Source organism: Leucoraja erinacea, chromosome 20, assembly GCF_028641065.1.
Source record: "Leucoraja erinacea ecotype New England chromosome 20, Leri_hhj_1, whole genome shotgun sequence".
In the NCBI taxonomy this organism is placed as follows: domain Eukaryota; kingdom Metazoa; phylum Chordata; class Chondrichthyes; order Rajiformes; family Rajidae; genus Leucoraja; species Leucoraja erinaceus.
Window position 1 is genome coordinate 27,706,153 of NC_073396.1, and position 17,518 is coordinate 27,723,670.

The 17,518-nt window shown below is 40.2% G+C and overlaps 1 protein-coding gene across 7 annotated transcripts in view; it reads right to left on the reverse strand.

Moving 5' to 3' along the window:
- usp7 (ubiquitin specific peptidase 7 (herpes virus-associated)) overlaps positions 1-17,518 on the reverse strand; it is a 95,095-nt gene that overhangs the window by 33,908 nt on the left and 43,669 nt on the right. For all 7 annotated transcript variants that reach the window (XM_055651742.1, XM_055651737.1, XM_055651739.1 and 4 more), the window contains 10 exons: positions 15,661-15,859; positions 14,077-14,215; positions 10,802-10,890; positions 10,400-10,508; positions 9,211-9,341; positions 7,620-7,674; positions 1,712-1,792; positions 1,535-1,625; positions 1,373-1,455; positions 630-739 (listed from right to left, as the gene is read on the reverse strand). In XM_055651742.1, coding sequence (XP_055507717.1) covers positions 630-739; positions 1,373-1,455; positions 1,535-1,625; positions 1,712-1,792; positions 7,620-7,674; positions 9,211-9,341; positions 10,400-10,508; positions 10,802-10,890; positions 14,077-14,215; positions 15,661-15,859 — 1,087 coding nt within the window. The remainder of the gene's footprint in view (positions 1-629; positions 740-1,372; positions 1,456-1,534; positions 1,626-1,711; positions 1,793-7,619; positions 7,675-9,210; positions 9,342-10,399; positions 10,509-10,801; positions 10,891-14,076; positions 14,216-15,660; positions 15,860-17,518) is intronic.

The window sequence follows — 17,518 nt, forward strand, 5'->3', positions numbered from 1 at the left end:
TTTGTCATTGGGTTACAGTAGAGATCCTCCAAAGGAGTTAATTTGCAAACTAAACTTGGAAACTGTAGGCAGCAATATGAACATGCATTTAAGAAGCCAAAAACTAATTGTGAGTTTGAAACAATTTTCTATGCAAGTATCAAAATCAATTCACACAGAGAGGTGAATCTCTGGAACTCTCTGCCACAGAGGGTAGTTGAGGCCAGTTCATTGGCTATATTTAAGAGGGAGTTAGATGTAGCCCTTGTGGCTAAGGGGATCAGGGGGTATGGAGAGAAGGCAGGTATGGGATACTGAGATGGATGATCAGCCATGATCATATTGAAGGGCCGAAGGGCCGAATGGCCTACTCCTGCACCTAATTTCTATGTTTCTACGTTAATACATAATTTTTCATCATAAATAATACGGCACTACCCAGCAACAAAATATTAAGAACAGATCAAAATTTAAAAAAGCACGCCACTGTACCTCAGTACACGTGACCATAAACTAAACCATCGTGTTGCCAGAAAGATGTACAAAATGTCAATTAAGAACTAGAATTCATGTTTGAACCCTTGTTAAAAGACTACCTGTTCAATTTAAATTTCCAATGCTAAGATAAGCTTGCCAAAAAGTTAGCTTACCTGTCATTTATCTTGATATTTTGATCAGTCTGTGGGTCATACATGAAACGCATAAGCTGAAGATGCAACACTGGTGGAAAGGTAAGAAACTTCACACCTTTTTCTGCATCCTGTGGAGAGTAGATTGATATTAACATATACACATACACACACACACACACAAGATCAAAATGTCCTTCGCCACAGGACCAGAGTGAGGTCTCAGGTGCACAACAGGAAGGCTTTACTGGACATAGGTTGGACCCAAGTGACAATTTCACCAGATGTAGCCGAGAACTGACGTTTTAACAATTTTACAAACCGGAAAAATAACCTATTGCAAGTTTTGGATGATCATGCAAAGTAGGTGCAGTTATTTAAACTAACTACTGGAAAAGATTTACAACAGCAAAACTGCAGTCAGAGGTTACTGGAAACAGGGACCAAACACATTTATGAATTTGCCTTGATTAGTACAGATAAGGTCATAGTCGCACCATGTTTAAAATTCGGTTCTTGTTTTATTTCGAATGAAAATTGGAAAAGCAAACTTCTGCAATTGAATGTCACAATTTTAATGCAAGATCAGACTGAAAACTGGAAATACCTGTCAAAATGTATGCGCTGAATAGTTTTAAAGTTTTTAACGCAACTGAAAGCGTCTAAAATAATTTGTGTGAGCAAACCATATAAAAAAAGATAAGCCATTGCTATGTTCAATTAAATGACTCATGTTTCCTTAGTGTACAGGGCTAGAAACATACCTGTAAACCATGTTCGCCAGCATCATATTTGTTATCCCCATCCAGCAGTTCCACTGCCACATAATCTTTGAAAGATTCAAATACTGTGAAACAAAAGCAAGGGGCTATTAATTTGTTGTACTAAAATAAACGTTTAAATATACAAATCAAAGCTGTACTCACTGTTTTTCTTTCCCTTTATACTGAGTTGAATATCATAGTAATCTTCTATTCTCTCAGATCGATACTCCACGTGCTTGCATTGAATATATGACTTGAAAAATTGAAATAAAGATGCTCAGAAATGTGAAAATAAATAACAAATCATCTGCTCTACTAGAGTAATTTAACACTACTTACCACCATTTTCCCTCTGAATAATTTTGGAATAGTTCCCTCTACGCAGGTACTTTTCATTTTATTCTCCACATTATCAAGTAGCTGAAAAACAATTGAAGATTCTATCAGATTTTTTTATTTTTTTTGCAGTCAGAAGTTCTTTCACAAACTAAAAATGCATTACCCAGGACAAATTTCGCAGATCTCCACTGCCTGTATGTCGGGCCACCAGCCATGTCCCTTTGATTCTTTAGTTATAATGATTAATAATTTGTGGAAGTATCCAATGATTTATGGTGTCATTTCACAGGATATACGATGCAAGTTGAATCAAGAGCTAAAATTGGCACGTCGTAAAGGTAATGCTACGATTGTTATGGGAGATTTCAATATGCAGGCAGACTGGGAAAATCAAGTCGGTACAGGACCCCAAGAAAGGGAGTTTGTGGAGTGCCTCGATGATGGAGTCTTAGAGCAGCTTGTACTGGAGCCTACCAGTGAGAAGGCAATTCTGGATTTAATGTTGTGTAATGAACCAGATTTGATAAGGGAACTTGAGGTTAAGGAGCTATTAGGAGGTAGTGACCATAATATAAGTTCTGATCTACAATTTGAGAGGGAGAAGGGTAAATCATAGGTGTTACATTGCAGTTGAACAAGGGGGACTATGGAGCCATGAGGGAGGACCTGGCCAAAGTTGACTGGAAAGATACTCTAGCATGGATAATAGTGGAACAACAATGGCAGGTATTTCTGGGAACAACACAGAAGGTGTAGGATCAGTTCCTTCCAAGGAGGAAGAAAAATTCCAAGGGGAGTAAGGGGTGACCGTGGCTGACAAGGGAAGTCAGGGACAGTTTTAAAATAAAAGTACAACATAGCAAAGATGAGCAGGAAGCCAGAGGATTTGGTGACATTTAAAGAGCAACAGAAAACAACTAAAAAAGCAATACGGAGAGAAAATATGAGGTACGAAGGTAAGCTAGCCAAAAATATAAAGGGGGATAGTAAAAGCTTTTTTAGGTATGTGAAGAGGAAAAAATAGTTAAGACCAAAGTTGGACCTTTGAAGACTAAAAAGGGTGAATTTATTAGAGGGAACAAGAAAATGGCAGGTGAGTTGAACAGGTACTTTCGATCTGTCTTCACTAAGGAGGACACAAACAATCTTCCTGACGTACTAGTGGCCAGAGGATCTGGGATGATGGAGGAACTGAAGGAAATCCGCATTAGGCAGGAAATGGTGTTGGGTAGACTGATGGGACTGAAGGCTGATAAATCCCCAGGGCCTGATGGTCTGCATCCCAGAGTACTTAAGGAAGGGGCTCTAGAAATTGTGGATGCATTGGCAATAAATTTCCAATGTTCTATAGATTTAGGATCAATTCCTGTGGATTGGAGGGTAGCTAATGTTATCTCACTTTTTAAGAGAGAAAACAGGGAATTATAGACCAGTTTGTCTGACACCGGTGATGGGGAAGATGCTGGAGTCAATCATAAAAGATGAAATAGCAGCACATTTGGATAGCAGTAACAGGATCGGTCCAAGTCAGCATCGATTTACGAAGGGGAAAACATGCTTGGCTAATCTTCAAGAATTTTTTTGAGGATGCAACTAGGCAAATGTACACGGGAGAGTCAGTGGATGGAGTGTAACTGGACTTTCAGAAAGCATTTGATAAGGTCCCACATATGAGATTAGTGGGCAAAATTAGGGCACATGGTACTGGGGGTAGAGTGCTGACATGGATAGAAAATTGGTTGGCAGACAGGAAACAAAGAGTAGGGATTAACGGATCCCTTTCAGAATGGCAGGCAGTGACTAGTGGGGTACCGCAAGATTTGGTGCTGGGACAGCAGCTATTTACAATATATATTGATGATTTAGATGAAGGGATTACAAGTAACATTAGCAAATTTGCAGATGACACAAAGCTGGGTAGCAGTGTGAACTGTGAGAAGGATGCTATGAGAATGCAGGGTGGCTTGGACAGGTTGGGTGAGCGGGCAGACGCATGGCAGATGAAGTTTAATGTGGATAAATGTGGATAATGTGAATAATGTGAATTTAAGCGGTTGGACAGGCTAGATACAGGAATATATTTCCCAATGTTGGGAAAGTCCAGAACAAGGGATCACAGTTTAAGGATAAGGGGAAAATCTTTTAGGACCGAGATGAGAAAAACATTTTTCACACAGAGAGTGGTGAATCTCTGAAATTCTCTGCCACAGAAGGTAGTTGAGGCCAGGTTACACAAAAAAGCTGGAGAAACTCAGCGGGTGCAGCAGCATCTATGGAGCGAAGGAAATAGGCAACGTTTCGGGCCGAAACCCTTCTTCAGACAGGGTAGCTAATGTTATCTCACTTTTTAAGATTAAGGTTTTTAAGGTTTTAAGATTAAGGTAGTTGAGGCCAGTTCATTGGTTATATTTAAGAGGGAGTTAGATGTGGCCCTTGTGGCTAAAGAGATCAGGGGGTATGGAGAGAAGGCAGGTACAGGAAATTGAGTTGAATGATCAGCCATGATCATATTGAATGGTTGTGCAGCCTCGAAGGGCCGAATGGCCTACTCCTGCACCTATTTTCTATGTTTCTAAATGCGAGATGGAGAGGGCGGTGGAGGCCGGTTCTCTGGATGCTTTCAAGGGAGAGCTATACTGGGCTCTTAAGGATAACGGAGTCAGGGGGTATGGGGAGATGGCAGGAACGGGGTACTGATTGGGGATGATCAGCCATGATCACACTGAATGGCGGTGTGGGCTCAAAGGGCCGAATGACCTACTCCTGCATCTATTGTCTATTGAAGTTATCCACTTTGGTAGCAAAAACAGGAAGGAAGATTATCTATATGCAGTCAAGTTGGGAAAAGGGGAAGTACAATGGGATCTGGGGGTCCTTGTTCATCAGTCAATTAAAGCAAGCATGCAGGTACAGCAGGCAGTGTAGAAAGCAAATGGCATGTTGGCCTTCATAACGAGTCGAGTATAGGAGCAAAGAGATCCTTCTGCAGTTGTACATGCCCCTAGTGAGACAACACCTGGAGTATTGTGTGCAGTTTTGGTCTCCAAATTTGAGGAAGGACATTCTTGTTATTGAGGGAGTGCAGCGTAGGTTCACAAGGTTAATTCCCGGGATGGCGGGACTGTCATATGCTGAGAGAATGGTTCGGCTGGGCTTGTATTCTCTGGAATTTAGATGGTTGAGAGGGGATCTTATTTAAACATATAAGATTAAGGGTTTGCACACGCTAGAGGCAGGAAACACGTTCCGATGTTGGGGGAGTCCAGAACCAGGGGCCACAGTTTAAGAATAAGGGGTAAGCCACTTAGAACGGAGATGAGGAAACACTTTTTCCACAGAGAGTTGTTAGTCTGTGGAATTCTCTGCCTCAGAGGGCGGAGGAGGCCGGTTCGCTGGATACTTTCATGAGAGAGCTAGATAGGGCTCTTGAAGATAGCAGAGGCAGGAGATATGGGGAGAAGGCAGGAAAAGGGTACTGATTGGGGATGATCAGCCATGATCACATTGAACGGCAGTGCTGGCTTGAAGGGCCAAATCATGGACCTATTGTCTATTGAGTGACTGTTTATAACAGCAATGAAAGAGTTCAACTTGGAATGATTAAGGATATTTTGCTTATTGTTCGTCATAATGCATTTCGTTGTCTCTGTACTGTACACTGTCAATGACAATTAAAATTGAATCTGGGATACAGAACTTTACTGCCTATTTCATATATCCAAGTCAGCAGGGTTTTGAAAACAAAAGCTGCTCAAGCTATAATTAATGTTACAGTATCCTGCATTTTCCAACAGCAGTTACTAGAAAGCAACCCAGACATGTGCTGATCATGGACAGCTTGTGTATAAAATTTGTTGTTTCATTATTCAAGTTTTTATTATTTGCCGAGATCCTGCTGCTCCCTAGTAGAATATTTCATACCCGCTTCCAATAGAGAGATATATAAACCTTACAGAGGTAATAGTCTGCACCAACACTCAATATAAGATAGGAGTAATTCATGTTGTAGTTGCTGCTATCACATATCCAAGATGTAATTTGAACATCCTAAATGTTAACCTTGATTGCCAGTTTCTTTATACATACTTGCAGAATTATTACAAAGTTACAAGCTCCAAGTTAGGAGTTTTAAAACTTTTAAAGCCCAAAACTTTTTTTGTAATGGATAAAAGTTATAAAACTAATAGGCGTGAAAACAGCAAAAATTGCAATATAAAAAGCATCAACAGACCAGGAAATACAAAAGATTTAACTTGGCACGCAGATACAGAATTAGCAAGTCTAATGTAATGATAGCCTATAATCACCAAGTATTCCACCAACATTTTTTTAAAAAGGGAACTTTTGATAACAACATCACAGGGCACACCTGAAGTTCTGTGAAACTTTTTAGCCTTCATATTTAAGGAAAGACGCATTTGCAATGGAAGCAATGCAGTTCGGTTTCACAGGTTTAATTCCTAAGACAACGGGCTGACATGTGACAATTGAGCAGGTTGGGTCCGTACCCCGGAGTTATCGTTAAAAACATAAAAGATTCTTAGAAGGATTCATATTCGGGATACCAAAATGTTTTTATAATAGTTACTTAGAAATAGAAGCCAGTTTCGGAATAATGGGCCTGTCCCACTTAGGCGATTTTTCAGCACACTGCCGGCGACTGTCAAGTTGCTGGCAGTCGCCTGAAAAACCGGAAATTGGAACGGCGACTATCAGAGTGGAACACACACACACACAAACACATCGCATCCTTCACCAGCCCGTGTGAAATTTTTAGACAGCTCTCCCCCCTCTTGCCCAGTCTCAAAAATTCACAGTGCAAAGCCAAGGTGATACAGACACACACCGCGATGAACAGGAAGACTGGCACTGTATAAAGACAGCTAAAGCACAGTGTACGGCAAGTCCTTTAAAAGAGGGAGGGAGAAGGAGTGGGGACAACATTTAAGAAGCCAGAGATACACGGCTGTGTAGCTCGGCGGGCATTTAACATTACCGGTCGGTTATCCTTACTTACCTTTTTTTCCCCAATGAGCCAATGAAATTCACCGTTCAGCACCGGCTCCAAGCTACGAGGACCTCCGACCTCCTGGCAACCCATTAGGACCTCCTGTCGACCCACCTACGGCTCGAGAATTCTCGTTACACTCCATGGCGGCTTTATTCCAGTCGCCGCTAATTTTTCAACATGTTGAAAAATTCACAGCGACCATAATGAGTACGTAACTAGTTCCCAGAATTCCGGGAACTACTCACGACCACGAAGGCGACTCCCCGGCAACCACCCACGAACATGCGGCGACCGTATCGTCTCCTGCAGTCGCCTAAGTGGACAGGTCCATAAGCGGTCACTTGTTTAAGATGGAGGAGCAGACATTTCGTCAGAGGGCGGTGACTCTTAAAATCATTATCTCAGCTGTGGAGTCAGTGAATATATTCATGGTGGAGACAGACATTTGAACTACCAGGGAATCAAGGGCATGGAGAGAATGCAGGAAAGCAGTATTGAGGTCAACATTGGACTAGCAGTAGATGGACACAAAATTCTGGAGTAACTCAGCAGGACATGTAGCACCTCTGGAGAGTAGGAATGGATGATGTTTCAGGTCGAGACCCTTCTTCAGACAGTTATTCCAGCATTTTGCGTCTATCTTTGGTGTAAACCAGCATCTGCTGCTCCTTCCTACACATTGGACCAGCAGGGGAGGTGCAAGTATTTATTGCTGCATATATCTTTCTTCCATTCCACAATTGAGGCCAAGTTTAAAATTAAACATACAAAAATACCTTGCATTTAAATTTTAAGACTCAATTCTTGGAAAGTTGTTATTGAACAATAGAATTAAATGATTAATACATCTGCATGCACCAAATGCAAATAATGAATTTATACAGTGAAATAACTTACCACCCTGCAGAGTTCCTGGACGTCATGTTGCATAAAACTGTCTAGTGTTTCCCAGCTAGGAGAAAATTCATTTATTTAGAACATCACCACATTTGAGCAGTAATAATACAATTTTCTAAGGAGAACTATAATTTCATTAATGTGCACAAATTTTCCAAAAGGCCTATTCAAGCTGGGAAACCTCAGTACGATGTTTTAGAACATAGCATAAAATGGGCAATATTTTTGAGAATAGGAGCACCTTCCACTTGCAAATAGTCACATCACAATAGTCACCATATTATTCACTCTTAATCATCTTGGAAAAGTCACAAAACACGCTAAGCTGCATTTTAAACTACTTGTTATTGTATTACAATTACATAACCAATACACCACCTAGAACCTATCAGAATGTTCTCTGTGTGGTGTGGCTGCGCCTAACGGCAGCTGCTCAACTGCAGTCCGTTGTCTTTTTTTAATTTTTGTCTCGTTAAATGTATGTTTTGACTCTAGTTTTTATTATTTTCTTAGCTGTGTAAATGTGGGGGGGGGACGGACAGTTTATTCTCTTCCCTGTATGGGGACCAGACTTTTTCCCTGTCGGGTCTCCGGTGTCGTTGGGCCTAACATCGTGGAGCCGGATCCAACCTGAGGGCTCCAGTCGCGGAGCCTGTGGACTGTGGTGGCGCGCGGCTGCGACCCGACTTCGGAGCTTCGGAGGCTCCGGCCGCAGGCCTGGTGGATGGTAACATCGGGAGCTCACAGGTCCCCGGTGGGAGACCGCTTTTCGAAGCTCACGCAACGGCAACCTCTCCCGCCGGAATCGCGGGGTTAAATGACTTGGAGCGGGGCCTGACATCGCCCGGCGCGGCTTAACGGCCGCGGGACTTACCATCGCACGCCGGGGGTTTAACATCGGGAGCCCCAGTCGCCTCGACGCTGCAGTTGGACTGCTGGACCGCGGGAGAAGAACAAAGGGAAGAGATAAGACTTTTGCCTTCTATCACAGTGATGTGTTGGAGATTCACTTTGATGGATGTTTATGTAAATTGTGTTAAGTGTGGGTCTTTTTTTTTGTAATGTTAAGACTGTAGGAAATGCAATTTAGTTCAAACCTAGCTGTTTGAATGACAATAAAGGGTATTCTATTCGATTCTATCAGAAAATGTTATGATGCTATTTGTTCGAGGACTGGGAGTACACTCAGAATATCATAACAGTTGAAGAGTAAAATGACATGCAGCACAGAATAAACAATAATGCAATGAGAACCTTTAAGAAAATGGAAGTCGGCACAGTGGCGCAGCGGTAGAGTTGCTGCCTTACAGGTGCTGTTCGTACAGAGTTTGTACTTTCTTCCCGTGACCGCGAGGGTTTTCTCCAAGATCCTCGGTTTCCTCCCACACTCCAAAAGACGTACAGCTTTGTTGGTTAATTGGCTTTGTATCAATGTAAAATTCTCCCTAGTGTGTGTAGGATAGTGTTAATGTGCGGGATGGCTGGTCGGTGCGGACTCGGTAGCCCGAAGGGCCCGTTTCCACGCTGTATCTCTAAACTAAGCTAATTATGAAAACATTTTTCCCTCATGGAAGTACAAGTTTTCACTTACCCAAAAGACTTTGTCAGTTTCTTGGTTCCAACAGGTTTATCACTGTGTTGCAACTCATAGAACACCCTTTGCAATGCTAAAGGAACACTCTTGGATGAATCATCCCCATCTGTTGGCATCATATAGACAGCCTATGATAACAAAACAAATTAAATATTATGGGAACTGGTATGACAGAAAACATTCATCACGGCAGAAAGCATCTTTAAGTTCAGTGTGTGACAGGTAATGACAAAAATAATCTCAGTGAATTCCAAATAATGGAAAGTGTTGCATGTCCAACCTGCAAACGGCCACACTGTTGCATAATTTGCACTGATGTGTCCTATTTACCCAAAGGGCAAGCACCCAAGCAGTGAAGATCAGCCTGTGCATGACACCAAACCATGAATGCAATCATGCAGTCCTCAGAAGTGACCCTGAGCTTCAAGTTGGCTGCCACTTTATTCATAACGTGAACCTAACTACCATGTTAATGTATTTGGCTTCACCGAACTATTTGCCGTCCCTCACAGATGTTGCCTGACCTGTTGAGTCTTTTCAGTATTTTTAATATTTATTTCTCTTTTCTAATAGCTGCAATTTTATTTTGATTTTCTATGTAATCTGTGCATCATAGGGAATAACCGAAGTAGTTATTATATGCCCACTGGACAAACGGAAGGACTTGCAAGAGACAAAAGGACAAGGCAAAAAGCCTTGGGCCTCTGACTGGGCATCCGTGTGACAGATGCCCACCTAAAGTGATCCTCCTTAGCATCTCGAGACATCATCTTAGTCAAGCAACAACCTATCCTTTATAAATATTCCCTTAGTTTCCTTATTTCATCAGTGAGAAGAGTTGTCTAATTTTACAGTTGCTCAACATCATGCTAAGCTTGGAACTCGTTGAGATGCAAGTGAGGCCCCGGCTGAAGACCCACCAAAATGATGCAACAAAATAACACACCGCAGCACTTGTGTTACAACCATGACAACAACAAATAATTGCTTCATTTTTTTTAGAAAAGCAACTGATGCCCAAATGCTAATTCAAACATTTTGCTAAAATATATTTTATATACTAAGTTTTTACTGCGATATCCTCTTCACAACGTAACTAAATTCGAGAAAAATTACAACCGCTGTGAGTCATGGAATCCTTCAAATAATTTATCTCAAAGCGTCACTACAGTGATGATCACATTACCTTTCTCAAGTGATTCGTAAAGAACAATGTCTGCAATAAGCTATTCATGTAACAAGTTGCTCCTTGGTTCTTCAGTCCTACATAACCTGTATGCTTCTTAGAATCCCACCTGGAAGGACATATGTAAAAAAACATTCATAATTTGTCACCTCCCAATGATATATGCAAGCAAAAACATGCAGAAAAACAGCAGGTTCAAAATGTCATGACTGTTCCCCGCAGGAGGCTCAAAGACATCGTTATGCAAGTTTTCCCATTTTACCTGCCAGATTTCATAATACATGAAAAGTGATTTAATGCTACTTTTTGCACGATGTGCTTAATCATTAATGATTTATGCAAATCTCTCTCCATTAATCAATTTCTAAAATACCCAAAATGTAATCCAAATACAATACTTACGCAACACCATGTGGTGCGTCAGCCTGAACAAAGACTTCAAAAGTAACCTTGTCATCTTCTATGAAACCTTTTTCGGCATCAGTTGCTTCCTAAAGAGATTTTAAATAGATTCTAATTAAGCATTCAATCGTAAATTTCATTCCGATGCTTTTTCAACAAAAAAGTGAAACTCGTGTTCCAAACAAAGGGACTAGAATTCGGGAATATACTAGGCACTGACAACAAAACCATGCAAATGACCCAATATTAATTTGGAAATCTCTGTTCTCTATTCCCCATTTTAACAAGTTTTGGGGAAGGTCTTGTTTAAAATCAATGGGTATGTTTTTTAACATTCAATGATTCAATAGACAATAGGTGCAAGAGTAGGCCATTCGGCCCTTCGAGCCAGCACTGCCATTCAATGGAATCATGGCTGATCATCAACAATCAGTACCCCGTTCCTGCCTTGTCCCCATAACCCCTGACTCCGCTATCTTTAAGAGCCCTCACCAGCTCTGTCTAGCTCTCTTGAAAGTTTCCCGAGAACCGGCCTCCACCGCCCCGAGGCAGAAAATTCCACAGACTCACAACTTTGCATGAAAAAAGTGTTCCCTCATCTCCATTCTAAATGGCTTACCCCTTATTCTTAAACTGTGGCCCCTGGTTCTGGACTCCCCCAACATTGGGCACATGTTTCCTGCCTCTAGCATGTCCAAACCCTTAATAATCTTATGTTTCAATAAGATCTCCTCTCATCCTTCTAAATTCCAGAGTATACAAGCTCAGCCGCTCCATTCTCTCAGCATATGACAGTAACACCATTCCAGGAATTAACCATGTGAACACCATCAATAGCAGGAATGTCCTTCCTCAAATTTGGACACTAAAACTGCACACAATACTCCAGGTGTGGTCTTACTAGGGCCCTGTACAACTGCAGAAGGACATCTTTGCTCCTATTCTCAACCCCTCTTGTTATGAAGGCCAACATGCCATTCGCTTTCTTCACTGCCTGCTGTACCTGCATGCTTACTTTCATTGACTGATGAACAAGGACCCCCAAGGACCCTCCCGTTGTACTTCCCCTTTTTCCAACTTGACACCATTTAAATAATCTGCCTTCCTGTTTTTGCTACCAAAGTGGATAACCTCACATTTATCCACATTAAACTGCATCTGCCATGCATCTGCCCACTCACCCAACCTGTCCAAGTCACACTGCATTCTCATAGCATCCTATGAGAACTCACAACTCACCCAAACTATAATAGTGTTTTCAGGAAAATATCAAAAATATTTCAGCAACACCAAACCTCAGGGGACAACCAAAAATAATGTAGACACATGTTTACCACAAGAATTAGGCTCAATTGAAGACCAAAAATAACAGTACAACAGTACTGTTTATTTATAATAGTGCGATTTAAAAAGGAAAGTGAAACAGGAAGTTTCCAAAATCAGTTCATTTTTAAGTTACACTTGTATGTGGAGTTATGCCTCCAGGACTCTGTATACAAGAGTGAGCAAAATAATGCAAGTAAATAATTGTTTCCTAAAATATAACAATTCAAAAAATGAAAAAATTGAAACATACCTGGGGTCAGAAAATAAGACACCAAACTAACAGAAAAGTTAGCCATAAAATTCTTTCTGCATTACAAGCTTCATTATAAGCAAATTAGAACTTGAAATTGTACAAATTGCAAAGTAATCAGAAACAGAAAAAAAATAATATTCAGAGAGAAAAATCAAAGCTTCCCAAACAATGCCTATAGTACAGCAAATATTCATGAAGATTGAGAAACTGCGATGAAGGCAAAGAAACAGAATCAGACAATGAAAATTAAGTGATATATAGCAGTAAAATCTAAATTCTTAATTATTTTACACTTTAATAGCAAAGTATTGCTTTTAATTGGATTTCAAGCAGTGATGATTATCTAAAAATCAATGAGGAAGGCTGGTACATTTTACCTGTTTAGGACAGTGCTATTTTGTGGATTTGCGGGTTTATGCCAAGAAACAACCGTGAAGATTTCAGTAGCCACCATTCTACTGAAGGAACCACGGCAACTCTACCGTGGATTTGCATGTGCACGCCACAAGTTTTAAAACTGGTGTCAATAACTTTCAGCTTATTAACACATGCTATCGCTTCCTTCTCCAGCAAAATTTGCAGAGATCAGTGAATCGGCAAGAACTTCATACCTTTGCAATGGAAATACATCAAAGATATTATGCTAAGCTGATTGCTGAGCTTTTGAGGTTTTTAATGGCTAAGCCTCAACTACCACTCAATTACAACTCTGGTACCAAGTTTGGATCATGATTCCATCAAATTTTGAAATTTCATACCTGTTTAAATTGAAAAAATCAGTTTATGATATTTCAATTTCTACCTTAATCTCGAGTGCATGTTCCAATCTTTATTTCGGCTCTGTAAAACGTTTAAAAAGTTGGTTAAAAACTGCACTTGTAACTTCTTGATTTACTCTGAGAATTCTTCAGTTTGACTGGCCGCTGAACCTGCTTCATGGCATCACTATCGCTGAACACTCGAAATCCTCAAAAGCTGGCGCTTGACAGCGACAAACATTGTGACGGGTAAATCCACACCAGTCTGCTAGTCGGCAGCTTTCGAGGTCAGCAGCAAGCGGGGTTGCTTCGCCACTGACCACAAAATCAGGCCAATGTTGAATTATCCTTTCTTGTATATTGTCAAGGGATATCAAATTTGATGCTGAGCTGTAACCTCATTTGGCAAGCCTCCTGTGCAATCAGGGACTGTCCATGTTTCGATCATGTTGTATTGACAAAAATAGATGTTTTGGCTATTCGACCACAGTCACCACAGGCACTGAATCCAACTATGTAATCCTGTTGACAAGTCCTTTTTTAGCTGCTTGGCAAAAGAATAGCAGGTAATGAACCAGGGTTCCAGATGGCTCAGTTGGAAAGGATCAAAGACCTCACTCCAGTAAGACCATGACAGGTACCTGGAAACATGGGCAAACCCTGGATTAGATAGGAAGTTTGCCAAATGAGTTTCAGATTAGCAGCAAATTTAAGATTATGACAACATTCAAGAATTCAGTATTGTGGGTTGATGGAAACATGCCTTGTACCACTGCAGCAGTTTTACACTAAATGTTTAGTCAGATCCCTGTATTACCTCTCACTTTCCTGTAACAACTTTGAAATAGAGAAGTGAAGACTAATTTCAAATATGCAGTTTGATTTGGATTACACTTCAATAACGTTGGCTGTAGAAGAATTAAATTTGCAGCACTTACACTCCAAGTCATAAAATTAGAGAAACCCCAGTCATTTTCTTTGTGAAAAAAAAGATGACTAATCCTCCGACTGAAGGACTTCTCTTCATCTTTGTAGTTAATTATCTTCAAAACAGCTTGTGCATGACAGGACCATGATCTATTGAAGGGAACATAAATGCATTTTAACTGAACACAACGCACCTCGCTGAAGGATAGAAATATCAAACATCATGCCATTATCCAGTTGCATAGCAAAATGCGAAAACAATTTTTTTAATTAAGTAGAGGCAAAATAAGATGAAGAGGCCAAATGAATTTCACTAATTCCAGAACTGGTGCACAGCATCACCTGTTTATACCATCTACAAGAACTACTGCAGCCACATGCCAGTACTCCTTAGAGAGCACCTCCCATACCCACGACCACTGCCAACTTGAATGACAAAGGCATGGGAACACCACCATCAGGAAGTTGCCCACTAAGTCACCTCAAGAACACCTTTAATTGGAAATACATCGCCATATCCTAGAAGTCTCACCCAAACAGCATGATGGGTTTACCAACATATCAACGACTGCAGCAGTTTAAGATAGAAATTCACCACCACCTCATGAACGGCAATTAGCGATGGGCAATTAAACACAAGTTTAACCTTTGACGCCCACATTGAATACAGGAAGAAAAAAGCAATTGTTCAAATCATATAAAATGGGACAAATTTACTAGTCTGCAGCTAGGATCATGACTTTCAGATAAAAGAAGTTTGTCCTTTGAGCAGGAATTTCTAAATTTTCACAAAAGGGGCTTAATTTCTCTGTAATATCCGAGCATGCCGCCATTTACAAGTCACTTAATGGGACAGAAATTACGTAGGGTTTAGAGCTACTTAGAATTGGTCATTTGCTGCACCCATCCAAAAATTATCCAAACACAAGATACAGATAACCTTGAGGCAGTGTGAAAACGTGGCATTACTTAATGATTCTCCTTCAGTAGCACCTGTGATGCTTTCAACGTCGATTTAGAAGATATACCAATTCACATTAAATCACTTAAAGAAATGAAGATTTTGATGCATTGTATTCAAGTGCTGCCTGTGCTGAGTGTGCACCTTTTTCCTTTGGCCACGTGGGTTTCCTATGGTTGCTCTGGCCTCTTCCAAAATCACCAAAATGTGCAGATTTGAAGGTTAATTATCCTCTAAATTGGCCCTGGTGTATAGGGGATGCAAAAGTGGGATAAACAGAACTAGCGTGAATGGATGATTGATAGTCAGTGTGGGCTGAAGGACCCATTTCCATGCTGTATCTCTAAGCTAAACAATTTAAATTCAGATAACCCATATAGTTTCGTAGAGGACAACAGAATGTGTTTTTTCCGGCCACATATCACAATATCTTCAACAGCTAATGCTGTTCTCAAATTGAGACAATTCTTAATTTGTTGAAAGGCTAATGCATTTATTTTCTTAATTTGTTCAAAGGAATACATGTCTTCATGGCTATAGAGCTCTGTGCTTAGTTTGTACCGTTTACTATTTCTTCAGATGGGTTGATTTTTAAATAAGCCAAGCACAAAGAGAACATTAAAATGTTACTTACGTAGAATCAGACTCAGCGTTGCATTGCAGGAAAAATCCGACACTCTTTTGATGAGGGCGATCAGGATGGAAGCGAGGCATTACCATAATTTTCCATGGCAGATTTCGCACAAAACAAGGAGGACTCAACACGGATTCACTGAGCCTACTAAACCGCTCGCCAGTGAAACGAAATGTAGCCTCTGAGCGCCAACTGGTATCTGTCAAAAATGAAGAGGAACTGTTTTAAAATTGTTGCATTGTTAACTGATAACTAATTCTTTGGTTTCCAAGGCGTTAGCACAAATCCAAGTTGATTAGTTGAAAAAAACAAATTAAAATGTTTCTTGTTTCCACGATAAGCATATGGTTCATAATAATTTTCATCAATAAGGCAATTCTTCACGAAAGCACATTCATGTTTGCCCTTTTCAAGTAAAACCAAACACTAATATGAGAAAGTTGTGTTGATTACAGCATACAGATCAGTTTACCTAAACAATTTTTGCTCTTGGGGAATAAAAGCAAGATAGATTTCTTCATATTTGAAGCAGTAGCATTATGAAGAACTACTTAATGTAAGCAAAGCTTGCTTAAGAACCAAACATTCACAAATACAGCCACAATACAGGTTGTATATAACAACAATGCGCAATTAATCATAAAATAATGACAAGTGACTAACTTTATTATCACTTTAAAAAGAACCACCAGCTTGGAACAGCAGGAGGCAGCTTACATCATTTTTTCACATTCCACTTATTGCAAGTACAACTATCTTCTTTCTTTGAAATATTCCCGGAGAGCACCTTTCCTTGTTCAAATATAATACGGGGAGGTGGTGTTGGAAAGAGGAATCATATCCCACTGTTTGTAAAGCTTATATCAATGATTTTTTTAATTACAAATCTCAAACTGTGGAGTACAGAGGCAAATAAATAAATGATGGGTCTTTGTCCCAAACATTATGGAGTGCACTATATATAGGACAAAACAGAAAAGACAAGGCCACAGTTATTATGACACAACAACAAAACAAATCATAGTACTTTTGTCCCCACAATGGTAGTATGTCACATACACAAAAATAAATCTATACAGATACATTCCTTTGATGGAATGTGTGCTGACATGAATGCAAAATTTATTTTTAAATATGAATTGGCACCAGAGTAACATAGGAAGGCAGAGATTAGCATCACTAAGTCTCAAATGAAGAACAGGCAGGGAGAGCTTAAAGAATATGGTGAAACAAATGGGCTGAACAGAATATATTTCATCATAAGGGGTAGTGCAGGTAAAGCAGATGAACTTAGAGCTTTGATAAGTGGCTGGATTCACGATGCTGTGGCTATTATGGAGACTTGGTCAAGATTGACAGTTCATGATTCCACAGTTTCAATATTTCAGATGTGAAAGGTGGGAGTTGTTATTCTTATCAGGGAAAATGTAACAGGAGCAATTGGGGGGGGGGGGGGGGGGGTAATAAATTAGGGACAATGCACATTACAACATTATTAGACAGGGGCAAGAGGGAGTGAATTGGAAGCAGTTATTGGGCAAGTCCATACCCAAACATGCAGAAGTCATTTTAAAGCCAGCTGATCAGAGTTCAGGCCCAGCATGTTCTATCAAGGAGAAAGGTAGCACCATTGGATGACCAAAGTTGTTATTAATTTGGTTAAACAGAAAAAAAACATATGTAATATTTAGGAAGATATTAGACTGGGTCTTTAATAAATATAATGCAAGCAAAAAACTCAAGCAAGTAATGAAAGGCCAGGAAATGTCACTGGCGAGTTGGATTAAAGAAAATCCCAAGGCTTTTATATAAAAACAAGAGGATAATCAAGGGGAGGGTTGAACCGCTCAAGGATAAA